Raw genomic sequence first — 26,569 nt, 5'->3', positions numbered from 1 at the left:
CGTGTCAAATACTCTTCGTGGCTTTGATTATACGTACTCCTTTTTAGGACGCTTGCTATCTCTCCTTGCTGATATTCTTATGAATAAATGATTTGGCCCATTCGCTGATATTACTTATTTTGGGACTCATTTTTCAGTATGCTAGTCGAAGATCCCATCCAGGGCTATGTTTAATACCTAATCAACAATCAAGAATGCTTCAAGATACCTACATGAAAGTCTAACGCCTGTTTATGTCATCCCTATTCAACCCGAGTTAATGTATGCAATGTAAGTAGATAACGTCGACCGTCATATGTATACGTAGAATCAGAGAATTCCCAATGATCCAAACGCATTCACCACATCCCTATCAACATTCACCAGCCACTCCTCATGAAACCGCTGTACGCCACCACACGCATGCATAACGGCCTGTAAACGCTCTTGAATGAATTGACGGATATTGAAGGAATGAACCGGGTCGGAATTTTCCCATTGCCTGCGTCGTGCGTTTTCGGGTGGTTCATTTTTATTATTGGTGACGTCTGTCGTGTTCGAGTTTGGATTCCAGTAGATTAGGTAGTCCCTTGCTGCGTGCGGGTCTCTATTGTTCAAGGCTGAGAGCTCATCGGAACCTTCTGCTAGTTCGGTGACGACGTCGGTCCAGACGGTGAGGTAGGATTGGAGATGGTTGAGAAGATAGGTTGGTGGAGGTGCTTGCGTCGCGTTCATTGCTAGGAGTTGCGTGAGTGCGAGAACGTGTAATTTCTTTTGTGTTACGAGCGCGATGTTGTCGTAGTGAAAGAACCATTCCGTTAGGAGCCAGGAGAGTACTTGTTCTTCAGATGTCGAGATTGCAGCTGATATGGCTGATAGGAATACCCTTGGGTTGGCTAGCGCCAGTCTTGCTAGAACACTGAAGTAATCCGTCTCGAGATTGGCGTAGATATGTGATGTCTTCCTGTTTGGTCCCGTGGATTGACTGGCTTCATAGGCAGAATGGAGACCATCTAAAATAGCATGCAAGAACGAGCTGTCAAGAAGAGACTTGGCGATGACATTGTACGAATTCTCGCTACCGCCGTCTATGTGCTCAGTCGCACGGATAAGCATTTCTGCGAGATGAGGAATCACCCCAAGACGTTGACGCTGGACTGCCGAAAGTAGTGTTTCCAAAGATGCCAGGAAGGGCACGCGTATCTCATCATGGAGCACTTCTCGAGGACATAAGAGTATGTAACTCTCGGCAATCTGGAGCGCCAATGGTGCGCTATCTGTAGCTGCTTCGAATATGGGGAGTAATCGGGGAAACAGTGAGATAATATCTGAAGATGCTGGAGCTGGGGTTTGCGTCAATATTGCCGCCCAAAGCTCGAGTGCTTCATCTAATAGATACACGATAGTTTCCTGCTGCTGTTAGGAACAATAAAATGAAAACGCTTATCAAGAGACAGGATCAACGCACCGAATCAGGTTCTATCGAGTTCTGTATAAGTGGAAGCATATCTTTGTGATATTTGACGGAGTCACTTTTGAGCGCATTCATCAAGGACGAAAGAAGAGTAAGGATGGCCTGTTTCATGAGGTGTTCCTCACCCGATTGCTCCCAGAGAGGAGGCAAAAGTGACATTATTTGATCAGAAAATGGCAATATCTACTCATCGAGTTAGTCCAGGCATTCCATTCCTGATATGTCATGAACGCTTACGTGGTCTTCCATTTTCACCACGGCCGTCCGTACTGTTTCCAGCAATGCCATCTTTGTTTCCGAAAGCTCAACTTCTTGAATCAAAGTAAGGAGGTTCTGAAGAATTGGCGTCGCATATGGTAGGAATTCTTGAGGAGAAAATTCGTAGGGATCGAGCACATTTTTTAGCTGTCGACCTGCGGTAATGCGAACAGGGAGGTCGTTCACGGGATCTGCTTTGTTGAATAGATGCTGGAAAATCTGATACACGTATTGCCTATTCATCTTTTCAGGCTGAATTGGCATCCATTGCCCTATGACAATGGCAGCTCTTCGCCGCAAAACCTTGTACCCTTGTTCGTTGATCTGCACTTCTGGGACCAATGCACTTTCTATAAAGGCATTAAAATCCAACTGCTGCTCCAAACTCGCTGCAGCCAGTCCAATGGCTGAATAAAGTGAGTCCTTCATTAGGATATCCTGATTTTGGGGGTCTAAGCAGATAATATTAGTCTTGATCGGTCATATACGATAAGGGTATAAGACGTACTTGCGAAATTATAGAAGACGTTGAGCAGCTGCGGAACCAACAGAGGCTTGAAGTGAATAATTAGATCTAAAAAGAGCTTTTCTGAACAGGGTCGAACAGAAAACTCCCAGGCTTCAGACATGGTGTCCTCTTTCCTCTCCCACTCTTCAGGCTCTTCTTCCCATTCTTGAAAGTCCACCTTGCGAAGTCTCAAGAACTTTGAAACAATGAGCTCCATGATCATGATGACAAAGTCTTGGGTAAAAAGTTGAGACTTAATCAGCTCCACGGAGTCTTTCCTTTCCTCTTTATCCTGGGCCTGCTGGTACTTGAAGCTGTGCACTGGGTTGAATGCCATCTTGGCACATGCTCGAATAAGCAACAGCGCCTTCAGGCCAAGAGTCTCGATGACATTTTTCTCATCTCCTTCGTCTGCGTCCTTTTCCTGTCGGCTTTGTGAGGCGCGTTCGGCGTCGTATACTTCTCCGAGCCGAGAAACAACAGTCCAGTAGGACTTAACAAGCGCCACGCAATCTGGAAGAAGTGCAAAAGCTGCCGGGTGAACCTTGGCCATTTCAACATGCAATTTCGAGAATTGCAGCAGATGTTTCTTGATCAATGTGTTAACTCGTGGTGGGTTTGTCATAGTCTCTGAAAACCCAAAGAAGTTTGCGAATTGTGTGTGGCTAAGTGTCCAGAACCCTTGAACGTCTTTATCGCGATGAGGATGCTCGAAGCCAGCGATGATAAGTCGTCGTATGACTTTAAGGGATATCAAGGTCTGTTCGAGTAGCTCTAGTAACGAAGCGTCGTCCAGTCGATTGTATTCCAGAAGCGCACTCCAAGCGTTGACCTTTTCAACGTATATACCACCCAATAATTGGAATATCTCGGGTGATGCTGATTGTAAGCTGGCTCGGACCCTCTGCATACGAGCTGTGGAAAGCTCCTTGATGATTTGTAGTAATATTATGAGAGTTCGCGGAAATTGTAAGGGAGGTGCGCCGGGTTGTGCGGACGAACGTAGCGTGGAAATGAGGAATGGAAGGGCATTGGGCCTGCATATCATAATTATCAGTACACTTGCACACAAAATCTCAGGTAGGGCATAAAAAATAGATACCATTCGTCGCTGGGGAATTCATAACGAAGGATTTTGGCAATCACCAAGGCATTATGGAGAGCCAACAGAGGTGCCGGTTCCACGATGCCTGCCTCAAGAGCCCTGCTTTTGATCTGTTCCTTGTCTTCTTTCTTGATCGCGCTGCGTTTCTGTTAGCACCAGAAGAGTCAGGCTTCAAGAGAAACATACTTGGTAGCTGTCTTTCTCCAGTATCTGTCGATACCATTCTTCAACTGGATGATGGCCAAGTATCGAATCTCCAGGGGGAGGGAGTGATCCAGGTAAGCCTCCTAGAATTGCAATTCAAGTAAGTATCAATTCACGAAACTGCTGGTACACAGACAAACCTGAAGTAGAGGGTAGAAGCCCACTTGCTTCTCCCAGTGTTGCAGTTGCTGAGCACCAATCTGAACTTGCTGTTGAACTGAACTAGCCGCAGCTAAAAGGCAGTTGAGTAGATTTTGGGCAGTGAGAGGATTGGTCTCCCCAGGAACCTCTATTGCATCGGCCATGGTCGCTTGCCGATGCAGGCGCAAATCAGACCGCGATCGACTGAGAGATTGTTTCCCAGATCATGCGAGAGAATCTAGGTTATTTTGATGAGAGAAGCGAAAGTTGGGCTGATTATAAGCTTTGGTCTCACACCAGTGTATCCAAACACGAATAATGGACAAGAATAAAGAACAAGCAGAGGTCAATGAAGCTATCACTTCTTTCCCTTTAGGAAGGACCAAAAACAATTGTTCCCCGCGTATGATCGCCGGGCGGTCAGCAAGAACGGATGAATGGTTTTCCCATGATGGAACTAGCTCTAAACAGGCAGATTAGGGCTAGAGATTAGGGCATGATGATGGGATGAAGTCACTCAATAGTCGCCCGCTTGGCCATACCACGATGAATCACGCACACGCATCATCTAAAGAGTACAGAATTAATTAGCATTGATTAGAAAGCACTCATTGTAAGTTTATGTAGTGGAAGTCATTTCGAGCTAACTGTGTAGACTACATTTCTAGCCCAGTGAGGTATCTTTTCACTGTCCTCTGTTGTCTTAGAGCATATTCCTCTCATCTATGATAGTTAAACCTTGGGTTGCTGACTCACGTATGGATTGATCTGATTAGTCATTATAGTACCCATCAATCAACCTCATTTGTCCATTGAAGCAGGTAACTCTTCTCCAGAAAATATGTGGAGAATGACATCGCCATGATGCATACTCGGTCATGATGCAGCAAGCCAATCCATCTTGCACGCGACCTACTTATATAGAGCCGTCTTTCTTCTATATACATTGCAGACCAGACTCTTATCATCAGAAATCAAACTTCGATTCAACCATACTATAAACACATTTCGAAGCCGATTGAACGTTCTTTCCTCCATCGATATCAACTCCCAACATGTCAGACCTCACAGATATTGCCCACCAAGCTGAACGGGATCTGAACTCCTATCAAAAGAAACAAGGGGCCGGTAACCAGAGCCTATCAAGTACGTGATATCTTCAACCACCTCATTTTCCCCTCAACTCGCGTCCAGTACTAACGGAAATGATCATAGCAACCGAATCCGGCGTCAACGAAAACGTCGAAAAAGACTTCCCCGGCGCCGATGTACGATATGGCGAAAAGGCAAATTTCGGTGGCAGTAGTAGCAGGAAGATTCCGCCCGAGGAAGGGGGTGAGATTGATGCAAGGGGACGGTATGTCAACACACAAACTTTCCTTCTATTTGAGCAAAACACTAATATTTAACTCCTCTCTGATAGAATGAGCGAAGCAAAAGATTTTGAAGGAACTGGTGGTCCTGAAGATAAGATGAAGATTATTCAGGAGCGGCGACCTGGCGATGATGGTGTGCCTGTACAGAGGACCAACTACTAAGACCAGGACTCCGGGCAGACAGGATATGAATTATGTATTATATGATGAATATGATCAATAGATGGCATTTCCATGAGTTATGATGACGGTTACGCTTACATTTAAAAGGGAAGATTGAGTAAAAGTAAGGACCATTTTATTAAAACATTCTCGGCATCGAAAAGCTGTGATACAAGCGTTCGGCAAGCCTAATGCTTGTCCTGGTTCATCATAATATAATTTACAAGGCGAAGGCAAAAGCAACACCGGCAGCAAGAGCCAGGACACCAGAAGCACCGTTCACAGAGGCAGCTCCAGTATGGGTGGGAGTGGAAGAAGAGCTAGTGCTGGAACCAGTGGAGTTAGAGGAGGTAGAATTGGAGGTGACACCGGCCAAGATGGTGTTGTTGACACCAGAGACCCAGGTAGAGCCGTTGCGGGAGAAAGCAACGTTAATGTCCTTGTGAGACTGGGTGTCGAATGGGAAGGGGCTGGAGTAGTTGTAGGTAGGAGCCTTACCACCCCAGGTAGACTTGACGGAAGGAAGGATGCCGTGACCAGCAGCGCAAGAGTCGTTGTTGGTGAGAGGGACAGGCCAGACGGAAGAGTAGTTGGAGTAAGTATTGGTGGACAGAGGACCGTAGAAGCTGGAGTTCAAGTACAAGTTGGTAGTGTCGACCTTATAGTTGGTGTATCCAGTCTTGTTGGAGACAATCTGGAAGATGTTGGCATGGCAGTCCCAGCGACCGAGGGAAGGAAGACCCCAGTTAGCCTGAACGGTGGACAAGGTAGAGTAGTGGGTGTAGAAGGTGTCGTCAGTAGTGCCGACCAACTCCTTGGGGACAGCACCACCAAGGAGGACGGAGAACACCTTGTTCTGGATAGGGTAGTGACCAGACTCATCAAAGGTGAGCAAGATGAGGGTCTCGTTCCAGAATGCAGTGCTGTTCTCGAGTTTCTCAACGAAGGCGCGCTCCCAGACAGAAGCGAAGGTGATGTTGGTGTCATGGGCATCGTTAGTCATGTTAGGAGTAATGAAACCCCACTGAGGGACGGTGTTGCTAGCAATATCAGACCACAAGCTCGAGAAGTTCTTGATTTGAGCAGCACGGGAAGCATTTCCGGCAACAGAGTCATAGAGGATAAGAGGGTTGTGCTTGCGAACGTAGTCGTTGGCAGCGGTGTCGGAGTAGTTGAAGCCCTGGAAACCAGCATAAGGCAAGTGTTCCTGGTATTCACCCCAAGAAATGCCCTTGGTGTCCAAGAGATCGACGACGGTGGAGATGTTCTGAGGGATCTGAATGAAGTCGTCGGTATCCATAGCAAACATATCACCAGCAGCAGCGGCAGCGTAGTTGGGCTCTGAGGGGTGAGCGAGGGCCCAGAAGTTTGTCAAGGTGATACCCTTGGAGGCCAAGTACTTCTGGTTGGCGTCGGCGGAAGCATTGCTGTAGTCCTGATACGGTCAGATGAAGTAGATCAGACGGGGCAAAAGGACCGCGTACAATGTTCTCCAACCAGACCTGATAGAAACGCTTGAAAGCAAGACCCTCAACGTTGGAAACTGGGGACGAAGGGACGACAGTGGCGGCGGCAGCAGCAATGTCAGCGCGAGATGGCTCCTTGACGGTAGCCAACTGGGCCACAGCAGCACCAGCGGCGGCGAGCAACAGGAGAGCAGACTGCATTTTCAAGCAATTGAATGTGATGATGAAAGACTGCTATGGTGTTGTTGTCGAAGGGAGGGAAAGAAAAGAGGGAAGGGAAAGGATCAGCAAGGGCGACCAAGGGACCTTTTATTTCGCCAACGTCGCATGCATACTCATACGACGCCGTAGTTACAACCTACAGCTTCTAGCTGCTATGTCTGCACGTGGGAGACATAAATTAGCACATCTTGTTGTCGTATTGGCAATTCTCCATCCCGGTTAGATCCTGGACAAAGCAGGCGCATTCCAGCGAATAGAAGCTGGCTGATCCCAAGCTTCCTCCAGAAGAGCTTCTTTGCATGACTAGCGAGGCTGATTGGCAGCCTGAGGAATCAGAGCAGACCAGCCGGTCACGCTGCGTGGCTGCCCACTGTGACTCGTCCGCTGCCTCAGGCTCCACCGGACAAGCGTAGTAATCCGCTCAACCGGATTGGCGCCGAGAGGTAGTATATCTCCACCACTTCCGATGTAGTCAAGATATTTCATATAACCTATGCCATGGATCTCAATCTCTAAGACTTCTATACGTACGTACATCTCAGTTCTTTCAATTCTGCTCGGCTGTCGGCTCAACCCGCGATCTAGACAGGCACGGCGGGCAACACGTGCCGGCGTTGTTTCTCATGAAAGGATCCGGTATAAGTCCGTCGTTCACTTCGAAAGTTCCAATCACGTCAGGTACTGTTCTTTGTAATTAACACCTTCTAGAAGCTCTTTACTCGTCTTTTCATAGTCTCCAGTTCACTGGCCAGTAAGCTACAAAGATATCCCCACCTTGGTATTGAATTCTTGATATGTATCAGGTACTACCATTGGATGTTATCGTGTCTCGGACATGCCACCGTTCAAGGTTGTACCATAGCGTCCACGTGGGTATTCACCTATTTAAAAACTTATCACGAATCTTTGCTCGAATCCAGAACTCGCAGAAGCGTGGATACCAACTAGGCAGACCCTGCAGTCGAGCGAATCGATTCGTCGCTTTCAGCGAAGACAGCAGTATCGGAGTATAGACCGGAGTGTACATATTGTCCGACGCGGTTTGTGACTCTATACGTAAACGGGTGAGCCATGCACAGGCCTAGAGGATGTGCTCGGTTCAACCTTACCCTTGTCTTGATGTGCCAGTAGGCTCGAATCCGATATAAGCACAAACCCTCACGTCACGAACGCTCTAGGCAAGGATAAAAACTATGCGGACCTGTCTCGAGTTTATGTACGTACCAACAATGATGTCGAGGTGGTGACTTGGGTACTGTTTGCATATTTTGCATCTTACAACCAATGGAATCATCTGGGTCACGTGCAGACTTAACAATGAACCTCGGCCCACGCGCGGCTCTTGGATCCTGCCGTCTGTGCAAGAAACCAGTGGTCGTCATCACGATTTGTCAATTCAACGACACCTACCAGGACCTGGACCTCCATCACATTGACTTCGCTATGATACAGCGATGACTTCCGCCGACTTCGCTGCCGCTCAGAAGAGGGTCCTAGAGCGTCGCCAGCGTCTTGAGTTGGAAGCTCAGACCCGCCTTGTCGAACAACAGCGTGCATCGCATATCAATTCCGCGAGATTACCAGATCCTTTGAATAGATTGACACAGTCTGGGTTCTTAATCTGGGACAAGGTCAAAGGCCGGGATGGTACGAAACCTATTTTCCGGGTTGGTCAGGTCGATGCAGAATTATTAGACGAAGAATTGCTCGGCTTGCTCAAATGTCAAGTTGGAGAGGCATTGAAATATTTCGGGGTATGAACATTGTCAGTGCACTCTTTTACTTGTCTAATCTCTCTCTATTTCACAGTCCCATGCTCGCGAGGAATGGTCGAGCGAAATCCAACTAGCGCTACGGGCTATTCTTTTCAAACTCTCCATTTGGGACCATAACGCTTCATACGGCGCATCGCTGCAAGGTCTTCAATACGTCGATAGCCGATCCACATCCGCCGTCCCCAAACCACCTACGACATGGCAGAAATTGCTTCATGGTCTGTTTACCGTTGGAGGGCGTTATGCATGGGAGAAATGGGAAAGTTGGTTGATTGAACATGAAAATGGCTACGATGAGGTATAACAACCGGCGTTTATTTATATGTTTACGTACTAATTTCTTAATAGCCATCAACCGATATCAAACTTTTGTCCAGAATAACGAACCTCGTATCGACGACCCATTCCATCGCAGCATTCGTCTCTTTTTTAGTCTTTCTTGTGAACGGGCGATACCGCACACTGATCGACCGAATACTCCGCATCCGCCTCGCACCCCCATCGAACCAGGTCAGTCGGGAGGTATCATTCGAATATCTCAACCGGCAATTAGTGTGGCACGCATTTACAGAATTCTTATTGTTCCTTCTTCCACTCGTTGGAATCGGTCGCTGGCGACGCTGGATATCTAGAGCCTGGAAGAGAACAATGGCTACAATCAAAGCATCAGATGATAGTGGTGGGGCTATTACAGAAAAACAGGGACAATTCGCCTTTCTTCCAGAACGAACATGTGCGATTTGTTATCATGATCAGAATCCGACATCGACCTCGGAAGCTGATATTCTTGGTTCGTCTTCAGGTGGTATTATTGGTTCAGCGCAAACCGACATTACGAATCCTTACGAAACAATTCCGTGCGGGTGTATATATTGTTTTGTATGTATTACAGAAAAGCTCGAAGCTGAAGAGGGCGAAGGCTGGACCTGTCTGCGTTGTGGTGAGATTGTGAAGCAGTGTAAACCTTGGAACGGCGACGTTCTTGAAGAGGCACCACGATCAAGTTCGAACGGCAAGGTAGTGGGATTTGTGGTGGCAGAGGACAAGGAGGAGCGGGAGAAACATATCTCTGAAGATGAGACAACAATTGATAATGATGAACTGGAGGAGGATAAATTGAGCGACATGGTCGCTAACGACACGTTTGAAAGTTCCAGGACGTGGTCAACGATTGACAGAGAAACATTAGGAGACGTACCCGAATCGGGCTGAGATGTCGGATTATTATTAGCTTTTTCTATGTAGTACATGTACATAATACCAATACCAACAATAATCCATCGCAGGACGCCAACGTGCGAGGTCAGAATGATGCTGTCTGAGGCTCCACCTGGCCAAGTGAAGGACCACCTGATGTCTGGCAGATATAAGCGTCATGTATTCCGTCTGACCCACTGAATTTTATATCAACTCTATATTCAGATTCATACCTGTTCAGTCGCATCGACTCTCCAACTCATTCAACTAATTCCATCACGCAGTCTAATTCATCATGGCGGACTCTATTCTTGTCAAGACAGCACAAATCTCAGCTATCCTGACCGCCGCCGCCGCTTCCGGTACGTAAAACAATCCCTAAAGATTCAAACCAATTCTAACCCCAGGGCCATGGATATAGGCGGTATCCTCTCCCTCTCCATCTTCACCATTCCAGCCATCGGCCTCAAGCATAAAGAACCCAAAGCTCGCATCACCACCAATCGCAGCGCAATAACTCTAGGAGCTCCCCTATCCCACATTGCGCATCAATGGCAGTTTACCTACGACCTTGGGAAGAAAGTCTTCCCATCCATGGCCGTGACATCTAGTCTTTTATACTCCTACGTCGCGTATGCACTTCACAGTGACCGCTTCGGAAGGCGTCACGGCGGCTGGGTGTTTTATCTTGTTGCTGCCGGGTTAAATGTCATGATTGCTCCGTTTACGCTCCTCGCAATTGCGCCTGTTAATAATGCTATTGCGCCGTATACGAAGGGCGAACATGATCTTCCCGCTGTTGAAGCTGCGAAACAAGGGGGAGAAGTGAAATTTGAGAAAGCCGAGAGGGAACTCGTGGGCCATCTGGAGAAGTGGTCGTTTCTTAATTTGATTAGAGGCGTTTTTCCGTTGGCCGGTGCCGGGGTGGGTGCTGCTGTTAGTTTTGGATTGTTGTCTTGATCTTCGTTCTTCGACTTCTTTGTCCTCTTTTGCTGGTCAAGAGACTGTGGAGTTGATTGTCTGTTTGGATTTTGATTAGGGTACCTCTCCGCTTTATGCTCTCTACTCGATATGTTGTAATTTGAGATATGCTGCTGATAATTTCTAATTACTCACAATCCAGGTCGTTCCCGCGGGAAAGACATATCTCGGTTCACGGATGTAATCACACATACTAAGATGGTTCAAGTAAAAATGGCATTGGAACTTAGGAGAAGCATAGCCTGAGCAGATTCCATGTTAGATTTAATATCCACGCAGTGTTCGGTGAGAAAATGCTGATGAGAAATGGATTCGTTCTGATTAGCTCCTGCCGATGTCCGGGGAGCACCCCGCACTTTTGTCATAAGGCAAGGCTTTCTGGCCGATCTTAGTCTCTTATTATTTTCTTAGTTGGATGTCTACATTGCTCAAAAGCATTGATCTGAGCTCAGCAAACACTGTTTTGAGTTCAGTTCAGCTCAACACTGTTTACCATCTAACAATGCCTGAAGAGCCAAAATATATCAACTACTCCCCCGCCCCTCCAGGCTCAAAACATGAAGATGGAACACCCATCTTGAACAGATATTCGACCGTCCTGACTCGCGGACATGATTCACCTGCGGCACAGGTCTGTACCAGCTCCTAAATAATCAATTGTTTGTTTTTAATACTGAAATCGTTGAACCAGGCAATGCTCTACGCTGCCGGCGTCCCCGATCGAAATGCAATGAAAAAGAGTCCCCAAATTGGAGTTGCGTCGGTTTGGTGGGAAGGAAACCCTTGTAATATGCATTTATTGGATTTGGGAAAGACTGTCAAGAAAGCTATTACAGATAGGGGCTCCATTGCATGGCAGTATAATACTGTTGGTGTTTCTGATGGTATCACTATGGGGACCGAGGGTAAGGAATACATCATCATTGATATATATGTTTAAATTGGCAAATGGATAGGTGTATGCTAACATAAGCCTGCTTATCCAGGAATGAGGTTTTCTCTGCAAACCCGAGAACTGATTGCTGACAGTATCGAAACGGTTACCTGTGCACAATACCATGATGCAAATATCTGCATCCCAGGTTGCGATAAGAACATGCCCGGTGTTATCATGGGCATGGCCCGACACAACAGACCATCTATCATGATTTACGGCGGAACAATCGCTGTGGGATATTCCGAATTGTTACGAAAGAGAATCAATATTTCCAGCTGCTTCGAAGCGGCAGGAGCTTATGCTTACGATACCCTTCGCCAACCGGATGATGGAGGCGACAATACCAAAAATAAGGATGAAATTATTGAGGATCTTGAACGTCACGCTTGTCCCGGGGCGGGTGCCTGTGGAGGAATGTTTACGGCTAATACTATGGCTACGGCTATAGAGTCTATGGGATTGAGTCTGCCGGGTTCTTCGTCGACGCCGGCTGAGTCACCCACGAAGATGCGCGAGTGTGTCAAGGTCGCTGATGCTATCCACGTCTGTATAGAGCAGGACATTACTCCACGCAAGCTTCTCACTAAGCGGTCCTTTGAGAATGCCCTGGTTATGACGATGGCCCTAGGAGGTAGTACAAATGCGGTTCTGCACTTTTTGGCAATGGCAAGAACAGCCGAGGTTGATCTGACACTGGATGATTTTCAAAGAGTCAGCAACAAAATCCCGTTTATTGCTGACTTGGCTCCGAGTGGTAAACACTACATGGCCGATCTTTATGAAGTCGGGGGTATTCCGTCCGTTCAGAAACTCCTGATTGCTGCGGGGTTGTTGGATGGTGATATCCCGACCGTGACTGGCAAGACGCTTGCTCAGAATGTGGAATCTTTTCCTTCACTTGCCCAGGACCAGGTCATTATCAGGCCATTGAACAACCCCATCAAGCCTACTGGTCATATACGAATTCTCCGTGGTAATCTAGCTCCAGGAGGCGCAGTGGCCAAGATCACTGGTAAGGAAGGATTGAAATTCACAGGAAAAGCTCGTGTGTTCAACAAAGAACATGAGCTAAACGATGCTCTCGCAAAGAGCCAGATTCCTCGCGACGAGAACCTAGTACTCATTGTTCGCTACGAAGGTCCCAAGGGCGGACCAGGAATGCCAGAGCAACTTAAAGCCAGTGCCGCATTGATGGGAGCCAAACTCACAAACGTCGCTCTACTCACCGATGGGAGATACTCTGGCGCGAGTCATGGATTCATTGTTGGACATATTGTGCCCGAAGCCGCGGTTGGCGGCCCAATTGCTCTTGTGCAGGACGAGGATGTGATTACCATCGATGCAGAGACGAATGAGCTCAACATGGATGTTTCAGAGGAGGAGTTGGAGAAGCGATTGAAGAATTGGCAGCCACCCAAGCCGCAGGTGACACGGGGTGTGATGGCTAAGTATGCTAAGCTGGTTGGGGATGCCTCCCATGGGGCAATGACTGATTTGTTTTGATTAATCGAGCAGCTGGAGCCTAGCATACGGAGTAGAAAAGTCGATTATTGTTTGATCTTTGAAGATAAATCAGACCTGACGGATAGAATCTCTGAAAAGGGGCTGAATCCATAAAGGGGGAGACTGGCCCGATTCACGTGGCTTGATCGAGGTCGATTATTCCCTGGCTGATCTGATCTTACATAACCTGTGCCTATGAGATGGAAAAAGCAATGAGCCTTGTAATTGACAGTAGACGAATCTGAAGACATTCAAGCCACACATGGCGGGTTTGCTTGTTTAAACGCCCCGATTTAGATTGAAGATTATCCACATAGTCCTACAGTGCTTCCCCCGTAATCAGCTCCGGAATGTCAGCCATCTGATCCGGTATTCTAGAGTTTGAGTCAATTGACTCACTGCCAGGATCAAGGATTGTCAAACGAAGCAACGTCTCACCGACTCTTGTATCACAATGCCCATGGAATAAGCAAGGAGGTCTTTGTCCTGTCGCCTGTGGATTCACGACGTGTTTTGTTCTTTGGTTTATATGCGTTTGGTGTTGTTGGTCCGGTGACTGACCGACTGAATTGAATATTCCGGTGAATCCTGTAGGCTGAGTAGTCGTACATCTCTGGCCTTCTATATGATGATTATGATCAAGAAGAGAGAAAGTCAAGGTTGAGCAGTGACGCAATCCAACAGGCTAGTCTCTGCGGCCCGCTCATCGCGCTTCCGCCAAAGTCTTCCCGTTTCATCTTTCTACTTCTCCATACACAACATCTCAGCCAGCGACACCAGCACCATCCTCGGTTTAAGACCGTCATTGGCCCATCGCTCATTCTTACAGCGTACAATGCGCTGGCCATCGCATGGGGGTTTCGTTCTGCTTCACGCCTCACCCCGTCCTCTGCGTGGGACTCGAAAATTTCTATCTACCGACAGGTTTTAAACCCCATTTCTATTTCGCTCCTTATAGTGTCGCTCATTATCGCCAATTACGTGCTTTCTTTCCGCGTTTTCCTATTCAATACAAATCGATCGGATCCCGTTGGACAAGCCAACGAATAACGTTACGCAACTGCGAAACGGTCTCAGAGATCCACTCCCGATGAGCCTGGCGCAAATACAATCTCTAATTAGGAAGTCCACAAGTCTAGCCCTTCGTCTTGCGATCCCGAACTCCTGGGTGCTGGGATTCCTGCAGGAAAAGGGCTGCTGATTATTCCATACTTAGAGGCGCGCCGCTAATCGCCATCCTCCGCTTCCTAGAGGCTAGAGTTGGGCTCAATCGGATCCCGTCTGACACATCTATTCTATATTCTTGTTTGCTTTTCCCCTTGGTTCCGGGTCTGGGTCGCCTCACTCTGTTTTAGGGCACGGATCGATATCATGTTTGATATCAAACAGCTATCCTCGTCATTTATTCCTTCGGTCTCCCTCCAATCCCTTGCGGTCTACATCCCTGGCCAGACGAATGACATATATAAACAATTAATATATCTTTGGGATTTTGACTCCGTTACCAATAATGTACGGATAAACTTGTCTGGTCTTTTGTTTTGGACAACCTGTCTTGCTACAATGGCCAGCTGCGGGTTTCTGTCGCATCATCTATTTCGTCGTTCTGAGACCGCTCAACTGTTTGTGAGGGAACGACATCATCGCAAAAATACCAATGTGACGGTGACGTCGTCCGAAGATGACAGTGACGGGTACTCGTCGCCGTCACGAAAGGTGACGATGGTGGAAGAGAAGCAGCCAGCGGCTGGATACCGACGTTTCTCTCCTAATGGTACCTCACCCTCCTCCAATGTATCATGGACGGCTGAAGCTGATATTGATGTCTCTAGATGAATATATTGACCCCGGTCTACTGAAGAAACATTGCGCACACCTCTCCTACACCACATCCGTTGCGACATACCCAGCCATAAGGACATTTTTCAGCCCACATCCTCACATGGATAAACTTCCTTCGGAACCTACACCTATTCCTATGCTCGTATTTATTCACGGTCTAGGCGGAAGTCTCGCCCAATTTCATCCACTATTGACAAGTCTGTCAAACGTTGGACCATGCTTCGGGATCGATCTGCCTGGATGTGGATTGTCCACGTTCGCCCCTAAATCTTGGGAAGCCTACTCACTCGAAGCCCTAGCGGAACTCGTTGCAGTTGCAATTGAGGAACATCGCGATAAAGTCGCAAACCAAGGTGTCCTTCTGATTGCTCACAGCCTCGGATGCTCGTTGTCTGCGTTACTAGCATCATCTAGCTCCACAGTGGGCAAGGAGCTGAAACCATATATTAAGGGTGTCATTGCCATCTGCCCCAAAGCTTCTCCACCAACTGCGCAAGAAACAGCACTTGCTCGGAAACTGCTTTATATACCAACACCTATATTTGATATGTGGCGTCTCTGGGACCGTCGAGGCGGTGCCGAGAGCAAGAGCGTCCGACGGTTTGTTGGTGAAAAGGCCGATCCAGATACGAAACAGCTACAACTACGATTCAACGCTCAGAGTCGGAGTGATGTTTGGAGAAGAATGGCATGGGGAAGTCTTCCCGTGTATAACAGCCATGGAGAACCTATCGGCGGGATGCCTGGTAAGACACTATGGTCAAATATCAGGGTACCTCTTTTGCTCGTTGCTGGTGACTCAGATGCAGTCACAAAGGCTACTGAAGTAGCGAAAATCGTTCGTTTCATGGGAGGTTCGGATGTTGATTCGACAACGCGGACAGGACCCGAAGATGCAATCATCCCCGACGCGGCACGGGTGCACGACACTCGAAGCTCGGCGTATACAGATGCACGGGCTGATGAAGAGATATACGGACTTGATGTCTCAGAGAAGCAACAGCCGGACATCCAGTCCACGAAAGGAAAAGTCGTCAGGACGAGAATTCTGCCAGCCCCCGCTTCTCATGCTCTTCTGTACGACCGTGCCACCTACCGCACGCTAGCAGGATTGATCCAAGACTTTGTGCAAAAATATATTGATCATCGTCTAAGCTTGGGCTGGCAATTGCAGCATCTGAACACTTCTGGCAAGTGGGATGTTAAGAACCTGGTCAAGTGGCAGAAAGTTCCTCCAACTTCAGCCCCCATCGCCAAAACATTTATTGCTATGAAGATGCTTCGCGGAGTAGACGAGGTTCACAATCCAGTCCACTTTTCGGAGGAATGGCGCGGCAAAATACATGCCGTGATCGACATCAGCCACGAGAACCCAGTGTATGACCCCCATGAGCTGGAAAAGGGGGGTATTCACTACCACAAACATCCGACGGTCTCCAAGATCCCTCCTACTCCCGATGAAACTCGGGATTTTATTGGACTGGTCGATCAACTGGAGAAAGAGATTACCGAAAAGACCGGTAAGGATGTTAGCGATCCTACTCGTCCTTTGATAGGGGTGCATTGCCACTATGGCTTCAACAGGACGGGTTTTCTGATTGTTAGCTATTTGATTGAGAGGAAAGGGTATGGCGTTCAGGATGCCATTGACGAATTCCAACAGTGCCGGCCACCAGGTATTCGGCATGATCATTTTATTGATACGTTGTTTGTTCGTTATTGTGTTGGGCTTAAGCGAAGTACGACACTGGAGTGATCTTTTAATTATCTATATTTTTATTTTCTTTGCTTTGGGCGTGGTTAGCTGTGGCGTCAAGGGGTTATGTTTATAAGGTTAGGCGCGAGCATAGATGGATCTCTCAATGAACACTGGATACTGGACGAACAGCCTCTAGAAAGGATTCTAGGACGATTTGGCTGGTGCTTGGGATGATTGTACACATATGAACTTATATAATGCATTATTATTATATTTTTATTGGATTCACTACAATAAATAAGTACCCAGGTACTGAATTGGAGAACCCTATCAAGTGCAGAGCAGAGTGTGTGTGTGTTTATTTAACGGCCGTGGTTCGTGACTCGCACGCTTCCCACCGATCCCTACTGGGACATAGGCCGCCGAGGGGTAAACCTCGGGCTTCAAATCATCTATCAGATTTATATACAAATAGTAGACTCTTTGGCGCATTTCCATAGCTGCCATGGTCTTACAGGAAGGTCCACTTCTAAGTGGGCTTTAGGTATTTGCTAGCTACAATGATCCACCTACACTCCATGACCTGTTACTTCACCACTATTGTAACTGAACAGTAAGTTTTATAAAGAGAGAAAGAAAGAAGAGAGGAGAAGGAAAAGAGAAATATAAAGGAGGAGTAGGGCTGTCTTAGCTAGGTGCTAAGGAGAGGTTGGTGAGGGTAGATATCCTTGAAGAAGCAGGTCTCTACTAGCTATGTGGCTAGCCTTTGTGCTCCTTTCGGAGTACCTAAAAGGAAAGAGATGACCTCAGAAGGGGCCCAGGAGGCCGAGGGGCTCATCTCTTAGCTATATAATAGAAGAAGAAGTGCAGAGGTGCTTTTCATACTCTACATTGGCAGAGAAGATGAGTATTATTATGGTTGAAGTGTTCATGGTAGTCTGCAAAGTCCCCATAACCAGTACAGGCTGCGATAATATGGCCAAGGTCAAATCAGTTGAGTTAAAGCTCTCTAGGACGCTTAGGAGATGTAGTTATTTCTAGGTCTTGATATGTTTGTGGTGCCGCACTCTGCCACTGTGACTGTGCGGTAGAAAGGGATCAAGTCTTGGCATGTCTCTTTAGCAAGGCATATAAGAAGTTGTGTGGAGGGAGAGAGGAAGAGGCGGCTTCCTCTTTGGCAGTAAGATCAGCCACTTTATTCTTAGGGATTTTAGCATGTCCAGGGACCCATTGGATTTGAATAGATCTACTTTTGGTGTGCGGAAGCCTTTCACAGAGTGGCTAGATGGCTGCAAGAGTACAGAAGGATTTAAAGACTCCTTGGGAAGATCCTGTAGAGGGAGATAGAAAATGTGTAGTAACTTCTAGGTTGTTAAGGCAGATCTATAGGTTAGTAGCATACTAAGCTGTTGGGTATGCTATAGCTGCCTGAGCGTCAGCTAGGGCAGCTTCTACTTTAGCATCAAAGACTTCTTTCCTATGTCTGTATAAGAGCGAGGCATAAAAAAACTAATGATGTGCTTAAAATCTAATATAACCTCCACTGGTATGTCCATTTTGCAGCCTAGATCCATCTGAAAAGACTATGATATTAGAGCTAGGAATGGTGTGTTAGAAATCTGCGAAGTTAGCCACCACCTATTCCTTTATGCATCCTATGGGAGCTCCTATTCAAGCTTAGACATTCTCCTGTGACTCGCGAGAGTACTAGGGAGCATATTGAAGAGGGTTTATTTGTTCAAAGTTGGGGAGGACCAGCACACGGCGGGCAAATTGACTGGTTTATCGGCTGTCTCTGGCTATCTGTTCTGCGCGTCTTCAGAGTGGGTGGTATAGATCAAGACGCCATAGGCGGACAGATGCGAGGAGGGCTATTTAATCTAGTTCAATTTCTGGTAAAGAGAATCCAGATTCTCGATATAGGACAGATATTAGGGTTGTGCAGAAAATAGGAAGGACTGCTCTTGCGCCTGCTAGTATTGTTTTGGTTAGTTTCTTAAGATGTTCTCCAACTTAATTTAAGATCTAGAAAGGCCCAGGGCAAGTACAGCCTGGCCACTAGGTTTTAGTACTTTACATAGTATAACAATTGTGATTTGTGGCAACACGCCCGTTTTCGGTCGCGTCCGCTGTCGAAACCTGCGTCCATTCCACAATCCGTCCGTCACCGCCTTGTCCCGTTCCAGGATTCTGCCAATTGCCGTGCCCGCAAGGTCTCCCAGTGCGTGCCCGTAACTCCGCCAAGAGATCATCACGTGGTTTTGTGGTGGGGTGCCTTGTTCCTGAGTCCTAACCCATGCTTTTTGGCGCTTTTTCGACTTCATGCCTGCTCGCGATGAAGTCAAAACTGGCCTCCCTTTCCTTCGGGGGCCTACGGGCGGCAGCCGCCTGCCGTGAGGCCGAATCTTCTTCTCTCTCCATCGTCATCCTTTCTCGTTTTCGCCGCCCTCATTCGCACTTCTCTCTTCCTCACCCGATTTCCGGTCGAGAGTATCGTCCCTCGACTCATTCTCGCAGATTTTGTTATGGCTGTCAAGACTGGAGTTCACCATCAGATTCTTCCACTCCCCGATTCCTACGGCCCTGAGGATGACACTGCCTACGGGGACGACGAGCCCAGTTCATCTTCCAATGACGAGTCTGACTACTCTGACGACGCCGACGACTGTGAGGATGGCTACTCGACCCCATGACTGAGCCGGAATCTGGCTTCGAAACCCATCCACTGGCATCACAACGACCACGGAAGCCTCCCACCAGCGCTTCCAGGCACAATAAGACTCCGGCCATACCATCGCAGTTGCCCGAGTACAGCGACGACCCCGACGATAACACTGATGAAGATATCGCGAATGTCCCTCTGGACTTCGGAAGGTCAAAGCACAGCAAAAAACGAACCGCTCGGATCGAGGAACGATGGCACAAGTGAGTCCCTTTGAATCCGCGTCTTCGATGAAGTATTCTGACCGCTAATCGATACCCAGATATTGTGGTGTGAAAGCAGCCGAGGACGGTGCGCATCTCAAATGGCACGATTGATAGGTTAGTCGGAATAAAGGAAAAGTAAGCAACCCGAAACGGAATATTGGGGCATTTTCTCAATACGTGGTTCGTTGCGTAAACTTGACTCGGCACCATTCTGTCACTATACACGTTTTGAACACATTGGAGCAACAACATTATTTCATAGTTTATCATATATTAGGAAATAATACTATTAAAACAAGTTTTAGTTAAGTTTCAGTCTACAGGTATCGGACGGCTATCAGTCCAACATGTGTAAAGAATTCCATTCGCTCATAAGTCCTGCAATACAATCATTTTCAATATCCCTTTGGCTGACCACACTTAGCAAGTCGCTACTCCACCGCTGATGGCTCCTTCGCATCCCCCAACCTCACATGACTGTGGAGTGCCGCATGTATGAGAGTTTGCAGGTGTTAACCCTCGAGTGGCTCGAAAGCAGTGTATCGATACAGTTTTGATGATAATTCCAAGCTTGTGTGAGTCAACCTCGGTGAGACATCAAACAGATGGACCATTTTGGGGCGTGAAGAATGAGAAATCATTCATCATCGTGTCCCATACGAAGTCGTCAAATCCAGGTTGGGCTAAACCAAATTGCAAGTTCAGTTGGCTTGTAGAAGAACTGTCCGGGTCGCCTATTTCTAGCTCCATATGATTTGTGCTAACTGCTGGCGGCATCGATCCTTGCATGTCCGTACTCCTAACTTCCGGATACGATAGCTGTGAAAGGGATGACTGTTCTTGCTGTATTTCAAATTGCCCCAGAGCAGGCCTATTCTCAGCCCCAATTCGGCTTTCATACCCAGATTGTATGCTTTTGAGCACAGTTCCATAATTATATACCATGTCCCTATAGCCTTCATCATCAACAACCTGCGTGGTCAACGTAGCCAGTTTCCCCATATACATATCCAGCATATGAGGTATCATGACTTCCTTTTCAGCAGCTCTTCTGAAGTCAGCTTCTAGCGATTCTGCTTGGTCATATTGCCGTAAATTTATCTGTTCTTGTCCTGTGATACCAGTCTCAGAGTCGAGGAAAACAGTCTTGACTTGAACAATCAAGACGTAAGAGAGTTCTGCCCACCAAGAGAACGGAAAATGAAGTAGGTCGGCATTATCAACTGACAGACACCAATCTTGGAATGAGACAGTTGCTGCGACGAGCTGCCGCAGCATCTTAGTCCGCTGCATTGAGGACTGAATTGAGAGGTTAGTCTCTGGTCGAGTGAGTCGAGCAGGCACGAAATTGCTTTGCCAAAGCTCATTATAGAGGGCGAATTCATAAATCCAGACTTCCAGGAAGTGAAGGTGTTGCACCAGAATAGCATTTCTATTTGTTGAGCCAATGCCCTTCTTTAGTCCATCGAATTCACGAGAGAAAGAATCAACGGTGATCTGGAGTGCGCGCTCGCCTCTTATGTCGCAGGTAGATGTATCGTGGTAGCAGAAAGTGTCACTTATCTTCCTTTGAAGAACCTGGATTTTCACAAATGGCACGATCAACTGATCGCTAGGAACATCACTCCCTTGTGTGAGAGATGTGCAACAATCGTCCATATACGATGTGTAGTGCATAATCGTTCGTTTTCTCAGCACCATTGATAAACTTATTAGAGTCGATAGTCAGCTCGATGTTCAGAACAATTGTAATTGTGGAAGTAGAGCATACGTAGATGATAAACAATATGTACCAAGAAGAGCTCTCATCTCTGCCGGAGTTCGTGCTCTCCCCTGAGTTTGGGCTGTCTCTAGACCTCTCTTTCCCTTCTCATTCAAGTCCAGTCTCAACTCATGGCACATGTTAACACAGAGCTGTAACATGAGGAAGTATTGATGCTTCCCAGGCACACAGAAGTAATGATACCAAGCTACGAAGACCAAAAGACCTTGTAAAAGATCCATACTAGCTTCATGACCCATCACTAAGCGATCGCAAATCTGCTTCTTGATCTCCTGTCCTAGTCTGCGCTGTAGTATGGGATCATCAAAAGAAGTAACAGCGATAATACACAAGAAAAGGAATGGATTATCGTTTCGAAGAGCTTCCACGCTGACTTTGGGAGGCACAACCACAAATGGGAAATAGTTGACGAAAGCTCGTCGGAAAGTCTCAAGTTGACGATCCACAGATGCTAGGCCTCCAAGATCGCGTAGACCAACATTGGTCAAGCTATCATTATGAACGTCTCTAGACCCGGGCAGGGACCCGGAAGACGCAAAGTGACCTCCGCTTATCCGGTCGCGTGAGGACGAAAGGCTGGAATGAAGATTCTCAAGGGTAGAGTGATTACTTCGGGGTCCTTGAAATGAGGTTGAGTGGACATGTTGTGTCAAAGTAGCTACTTGTGTGGACAACAGCTCCAGCTTCTCCTCAAGTCTCTTGACAGATCTGAGGACGTATTAGCTTGCACTATGCCGATGAAATACCTGGTTAATATGGAAAGGTGTTCTCAATCACCGAGTCCACTTCAGTCATTAGGTCGAGTTCAGCGATTGAATTGAGGCACGTCATCAAGCACTCAAGTGACTCTTATGTGCACGCCGTTCCAAAGCGCTCTCATATATCTCGAATCCTACGAGACCATGCAGACATCAGATGAAATTGTGACACTCACGAGGTCCCTTTGCCATTTCGTCTTGCCTCAGAAGAAGGCTCTGTATAGATGCACACTTTGCCCAATCTTTCACATCTTCCGCATGATTCTGCGTCCAACGAAGCAGAAGTGCACTTGACCTTGGCGCTGGTGCAGCTGAGACACGCTCGCCTCCTTACCCGTGGATTTATCATCAATGATGGTTCGGAACATCCGTGTTGATCTGCAATTTTGTACACAGAGATGGACGAGCTGATGTTTGAGGGGAGGTCGGTCGGAAAATACGAGACGGTAGCGGCCATTCCGACCCGAAATGATAAGCTCGCTTATGACCACCGGAATTGAAGTGCCTAACCTATTTTAGGCGTAGTGCTAAAGTATGGGGTATCATCGGATTTTCCGTGCCTCCCGACATTCTCTTTCCTTTGGCAGCACAATATAGCAAGACGCTCTCTTACGGAATCCTCGATGCATCACCATGCTATCATTTCTGAGCAGCAGTAGGAGTATCCGCTGCCGACTAATCCCCCTATGGCTATATATAAGGACTTCGATCGCTGCCACGGAGCAGCTAAATCACAAAATCCATCAACCTTGAACAATGACTTCCATCACATTCATCATATTATACTCTTTGCTTGATCAGACTCATTAAAAAAGAATTGTTCCCTATTTCTTCCAAAATGCCCGGTGTCGTATTTCTTCTCAGAGGCAAATTCTTCCCACCCAAGCAAATCACAACGACTTTCGAAGGCAAGACCGTCATCGTGACAGGGTCAAACTCCGGCGTTGGTTATGCAACCGCCCTCAAATACGTCCAACTCGCCGCATCAACCGTCATTCTAGGTGTCAGGAGTCTACAGAAGGGCGAAACAGCAAAAGCGCAAATTGAAAAAGCGACAGGGCGGACAGGCGTTGTCCAAGTATGGCAATTGGACATGGCTAGCTTCGAAAGCATCGATGCATTCGCTAAACGAGTTGAGAGCTTGAGAAAGGTCGATGTCGCTGTTCTTAACGCAGGTATCATGAATCGCACTTTCAAGCTGTCTGAGAAGGGATGGGAGAACAATCTTCAAGTCAATACTCTTGGGACTGCGCTCTTAGCGATCCTCCTCGCTCCAAAGCTGCAAGCGTCCCAAAATGCAGATTCACCGGCACATCTAGTTGTAGTCACATCGACAGGACACATCGACGTGCAGTTGAAACCTCAAGACAAAGATCAGCTTCTCCACAAATACAACAGTGACCTTGGGGTGGGACCGTATCAGCAGCATGTGGCCTCCAAGCTATTCATGATGTGGATTACAAGAGAGCTGGCATATCGCTGTCTCAATGGCAAAGGCAAACCAACGGTGATTGTTAATGATGCGTGTCCTGGTGCATGCCGGAGTGACGTTGCAAGAGAGTTCGACAGCACTCTATTCGTCGTTATCAAGGGCATCGGCTCTTATTTGCTTTTGAGACCTGCAGAAAATGGTGCTCGCGTGCTTGTTGGCGCATCCACTTTAGGGGAGGATTCACACGGACGGTGGTGGTCTGCAGATGGAAATTACAGGCCGTGAGTTAACCTTCCAGAAGAGAAAATGGGGTTGCGCTGACAAATACAATAGAGCTGGCAAGTATATTACGAGTGATGAAGGCAAGATCTTGCAGAAGGCAATGTGGACTGAAGTCGTCGATGTTCTTGAGGAGAAAATTCCTCGGGTCAAGGATGTGGTTGCAAGTCTGTCTGAGCGGAAGACTTTGTCATAGAAAGTATGTTTTGTAATATGTATTTTTCAGGCATTGCTAGGGCGAATATTACTTTAATTCTATTTCAGTTTGTTTAATTGGGTCATAGCGATGCAGCTTGTCCATGTATTTCTCGAAGACTTCCCCCTCATGGCCACTATGCTCAACAATAGTCAATAGACATCTTTAGCTGGTGCCATTTATATTATTGCTGAGATTCATAGAGCTGACTCTGTTAGAATATTTCTTTAATGTTGTCGCTATCACTAATCAGATAATGAACAATTTTATAGCTACATGTACAATCAGGTCACTTTCATCTGTTTAGGTACAGAAGATGAGGGAAGCGCATTCCAGCGTCTAATACCACAATGCAATTGTAATTCTTTATGTACAACAGATAGTTCTTATGTTTGATAAATTCGCTATTCAATCTAATTCACACCTTCCCCTATATTCATTTCAATCGACGTATTTGTGAAGATGATAATAAGAAACTTAGGTGTACTGCGAGCATATGCCGAGATAATGTTATGCTTTTTTCCTCCCTACCGCAAGAGCAACCCTGAACTGCCTTATCGTGCAAATGCTGCGCCCATAATCGACGGACGTCAACTTGCCATTGTCAATGTGATGCAGCCCACGCAGCCGGGACATCTTGGGAGCGGACCCACGCTTCGAGCGCCAGATCCAGGTTTCCACTACTCAAACACACATCTAGACAGCGTTCAAACCATTCATAACAGATATCATGAGCCGTCAGTGAGAGGCGAACAGTTGAAAATTGATGGAGAAAGGAAGACAGCTTCGAGTCGGGCAGTAGAGTCATAGTTATACCCCAGGGTGCAGCCTTAGCTCGTATAACAATAAGAGACGGAGCTCAGATTTTCCGCATGCGGGACCAAATAGATAGGTTTACCAGAGACAAAGAGCAGATTATACGGAATGGTATGAGGAACAGTGCTACTGTTGTACACATGGGGGGTTCTGAATAAGTGATGAATACCGTATGCCCCATTACCTGAGGGTTAGAATTACAGCAACTGCCTACTCTTCATTCCTCTCAATCTTGAATAAGCCTAACAAGATCCATGGGTGATTTTGAATTGATACATGGTCATAAATGCGAAGGGTTCACCATACTTGATATCTCTAAATGATCCCCGTGTTGGAGGAATTAGCCCACTGCTCTGTCCAGGCAAAAATCCGCTAGTAATCACCGCACTCTTTGTCCGATCCCCAACCGGTTGTGATGTGCGTCTCTGGGTTGACCTTTTCAAGATTGGTGTCGGCCGCGCACATCAGCGCCTGGCGGAGATAGTCAAAGCAGTGTCGCATACGAACATCTTCAGGGTTTATGGTTATATGCTCATCGAAGGATTTCGACGTGTTTATCCCATTAAGTACGTTGAGCTGATACAACTTCGTATAATACCCAACGCGAAGTGTATGCTATTTTGATGGTCAGATTGCTGACTGAAAGAATATAGAAATAATGCAAAAAGGTATCCTTACCCGAAGCTGCTTGGAGCTCAGTCATACCTAGTAAGAATTTCAATCCTTCAGCATGATCGAAATGAGACTAAAATGATGCTAGTTGGTCGGAGATTTGTCTATCATCCTCAAGTAACCCCTGTCGTGGCTAACATTGCAGTTTTTCACCAACTTCACTGCCTGACTCAGGTGTCAGATCTTGGGAGAAGATGGGTTGGTGCTCCCAAACCTGAGGAATTGTTCCAGGAGGTGCTGCAGCAGAAGAACTACTTAGCAAGAGAGATAGCAAGCGGATATGATACACGATACTGAGAAGACCATAGTTCTCCTTTGAGCACGAGATAAATGTCAACACTCGCCTTCCAGCCCAATAGCTAACCAGTAAAGCGATGGTAGCTAGCAACATCACACCCACCCACCCGACCCAGCGATGGGCGGAGGATAGTGTCTCCTTATCATCTTCTGATTGAAGACCACTTAAAACCTGATACCTGAAACTTGACCTTGATGGTGACATTGTCCCGGTAAATGTTGGGTTAAGACACCATAACCTTTCCCTAGGACCGAATTATTTCTCTATTACACTCACGCACTCAGGAAGGTTGCGTTGGCTCCTCAGAACATTTACAGAATGATTTGAAAAGGTATCAGGCGCAGTGTTTTGCCGCTGGATCGATCTGCACGCCGCAATAGATTATAAAAGACACAAAGGCTGACTACAGTATGTCTATGCCAACGTAATACGACCTTCGCCTGGTTAGGATCTGCAGGACTCCTGAAAGCTCGGCTCGTGGATCGCTGCATTCAGCTCTAATGCCTATCATTTCCCCCAAAAGTGGAATACAACCCAGAATTTGGGCTTGACAAGAACTTTTGGAGGCTACCATCTTT

General features: G+C 47.1%; 11 protein-coding genes across 11 annotated transcripts, besides 1 other annotated feature; 8 read left to right on the top strand and 3 right to left on the bottom strand.

Moving 5' to 3' along the window:
• Positions 1-257: 257 nt before the first annotated feature.
• On the bottom strand, positions 258-3,923 carry TSTA_017450 (importin 11, putative). Its single transcript, XM_002483859.1, has 7 exons — positions 3,669-3,923; positions 3,511-3,611; positions 3,322-3,462; positions 2,220-3,256; positions 1,691-2,163; positions 1,448-1,636; positions 258-1,389 (listed from the first exon to the last, which is right to left on the bottom strand). Exons 1-7 carry the CDS (start codon positions 3,831-3,833, stop codon positions 310-312), a joined length of 3,186 nt encoding a protein of 1,061 aa, XP_002483904.1. The 5' UTR covers positions 3,834-3,923; the 3' UTR covers positions 258-309.
• Positions 3,924-4,617: 694 nt separating this feature from the next.
• Positions 4,618-5,294, top strand: TSTA_017440 (uncharacterized protein). Its single transcript, XM_002483858.1, has 2 exons — positions 4,618-4,815; positions 4,885-5,294. The coding sequence occupies exons 1-2, from the start codon at positions 4,725-4,727 to the stop codon at positions 5,076-5,078; spliced, it is 285 nt and encodes a 94-aa protein (XP_002483903.1). The 5' UTR covers positions 4,618-4,724; the 3' UTR covers positions 5,079-5,294.
• Positions 5,295-5,327: 33 nt separating this feature from the next.
• Positions 5,328-6,923, bottom strand: TSTA_017430 (acid phosphatase PHOa). Its single transcript, XM_002483857.1, has 2 exons — positions 6,692-6,923; positions 5,328-6,642 (listed from the first exon to the last, which is right to left on the bottom strand). Exons 1-2 carry the CDS (start codon positions 6,872-6,874, stop codon positions 5,428-5,430), a joined length of 1,398 nt encoding a protein of 465 aa, XP_002483902.1. The 5' UTR covers positions 6,875-6,923; the 3' UTR covers positions 5,328-5,427.
• Positions 6,924-8,349: 1,426 nt separating this feature from the next.
• TSTA_017420 (peroxisome biosynthesis protein (Peroxin-2), putative) lies at positions 8,350-8,974 on the top strand (the record flags this gene model as incomplete). The annotated part of the gene is made up of 2 exons (XM_002483856.1): positions 8,350-8,649; positions 8,705-8,974. 2 exons carry the CDS (start codon positions 8,350-8,352, stop codon positions 8,972-8,974), a joined length of 570 nt encoding a protein of 189 aa, XP_002483901.1.
• A 344-nt stretch (positions 8,975-9,318) lies between these two features.
• TSTA_017410 (uncharacterized protein) lies at positions 9,319-9,882 on the top strand (the record flags this gene model as incomplete). The annotated part of the gene is made up of 2 exons (XM_002483855.1): positions 9,319-9,460; positions 9,563-9,882. 2 exons carry the CDS (start codon positions 9,319-9,321, stop codon positions 9,880-9,882), a joined length of 462 nt encoding a protein of 153 aa, XP_002483900.1.
• Positions 9,883-10,055: 173 nt separating this feature from the next.
• On the top strand, positions 10,056-10,984 carry TSTA_017400 (uncharacterized protein). The gene is made up of 2 exons (XM_002483854.1): positions 10,056-10,229; positions 10,289-10,984. Exons 1-2 carry the CDS (start codon positions 10,163-10,165, stop codon positions 10,825-10,827), a joined length of 606 nt encoding a protein of 201 aa, XP_002483899.1. The 5' UTR covers positions 10,056-10,162; the 3' UTR covers positions 10,828-10,984.
• Positions 10,985-11,261: 277 nt separating this feature from the next.
• Positions 11,262-13,379, top strand: TSTA_017390 (mitochondrial dihydroxy acid dehydratase, putative; the record flags this gene model as incomplete). The annotated part of the gene is made up of 3 exons (XM_002483853.1): positions 11,262-11,479; positions 11,540-11,753; positions 11,835-13,379. Coding segments are annotated over 3 exons (1,886 nt in total), but the record flags the coding sequence as incomplete, so codon positions are not given.
• A 1,472-nt stretch (positions 13,380-14,851) lies between these two features.
• Positions 14,852-17,157, top strand: TSTA_017380 (dual specificity phosphatase catalytic domain protein; the record flags this gene model as incomplete). Its single annotated transcript, XM_002483852.1, has 2 exons — positions 14,852-15,062; positions 15,121-17,157. The coding sequence occupies 2 exons, from the start codon at positions 14,852-14,854 to the stop codon at positions 16,884-16,886; spliced, it is 1,977 nt and encodes a 658-aa protein (XP_002483897.1). The 3' UTR covers positions 16,887-17,157.
• Positions 17,158-17,717: 560 nt separating this feature from the next.
• Positions 17,718-18,827: a mobile genetic element.
• Positions 18,828-19,153: 326 nt separating this feature from the next.
• Positions 19,154-19,961, top strand: TSTA_017370 (uncharacterized protein). The gene is made up of 2 exons (XM_002483851.1): positions 19,154-19,754; positions 19,814-19,961. Exons 1-2 carry the CDS (start codon positions 19,519-19,521, stop codon positions 19,866-19,868), a joined length of 291 nt encoding a protein of 96 aa, XP_002483896.1. The 5' UTR covers positions 19,154-19,518; the 3' UTR covers positions 19,869-19,961.
• On the bottom strand, positions 19,809-22,666 carry TSTA_017360 (uncharacterized protein; the record flags this gene model as incomplete). Its single annotated transcript, XM_002483850.1, has 3 exons — positions 19,809-21,465; positions 21,529-22,248; positions 22,548-22,666. 3 exons carry the CDS (start codon positions 22,664-22,666, stop codon positions 20,355-20,357), a joined length of 1,950 nt encoding a protein of 649 aa, XP_002483895.1. The 3' UTR covers positions 19,809-20,354.
• Positions 22,667-23,136: 470 nt separating this feature from the next.
• TSTA_017350 (short-chain dehydrogenases/reductase, putative) lies at positions 23,137-24,205 on the top strand (the record flags this gene model as incomplete). Its single annotated transcript, XM_002483849.1, has 2 exons — positions 23,137-24,011; positions 24,064-24,205. 2 exons carry the CDS (start codon positions 23,137-23,139, stop codon positions 24,203-24,205), a joined length of 1,017 nt encoding a protein of 338 aa, XP_002483894.1.
• Between the last annotated feature and the right edge of the window lie 2,364 nt (positions 24,206-26,569).

This window comes from Talaromyces stipitatus, genomic scaffold (assembly GCF_000003125.1).
Source record: "Talaromyces stipitatus ATCC 10500 scf_1105507295549 genomic scaffold, whole genome shotgun sequence".
NCBI lineage: Eukaryota > Fungi > Ascomycota > Eurotiomycetes > Eurotiales > Trichocomaceae > Talaromyces > Talaromyces stipitatus.
The sequence above is the reverse complement of the archived record's forward strand: the minus strand, read 5'-3'. Positions and strand labels throughout refer to the sequence as shown.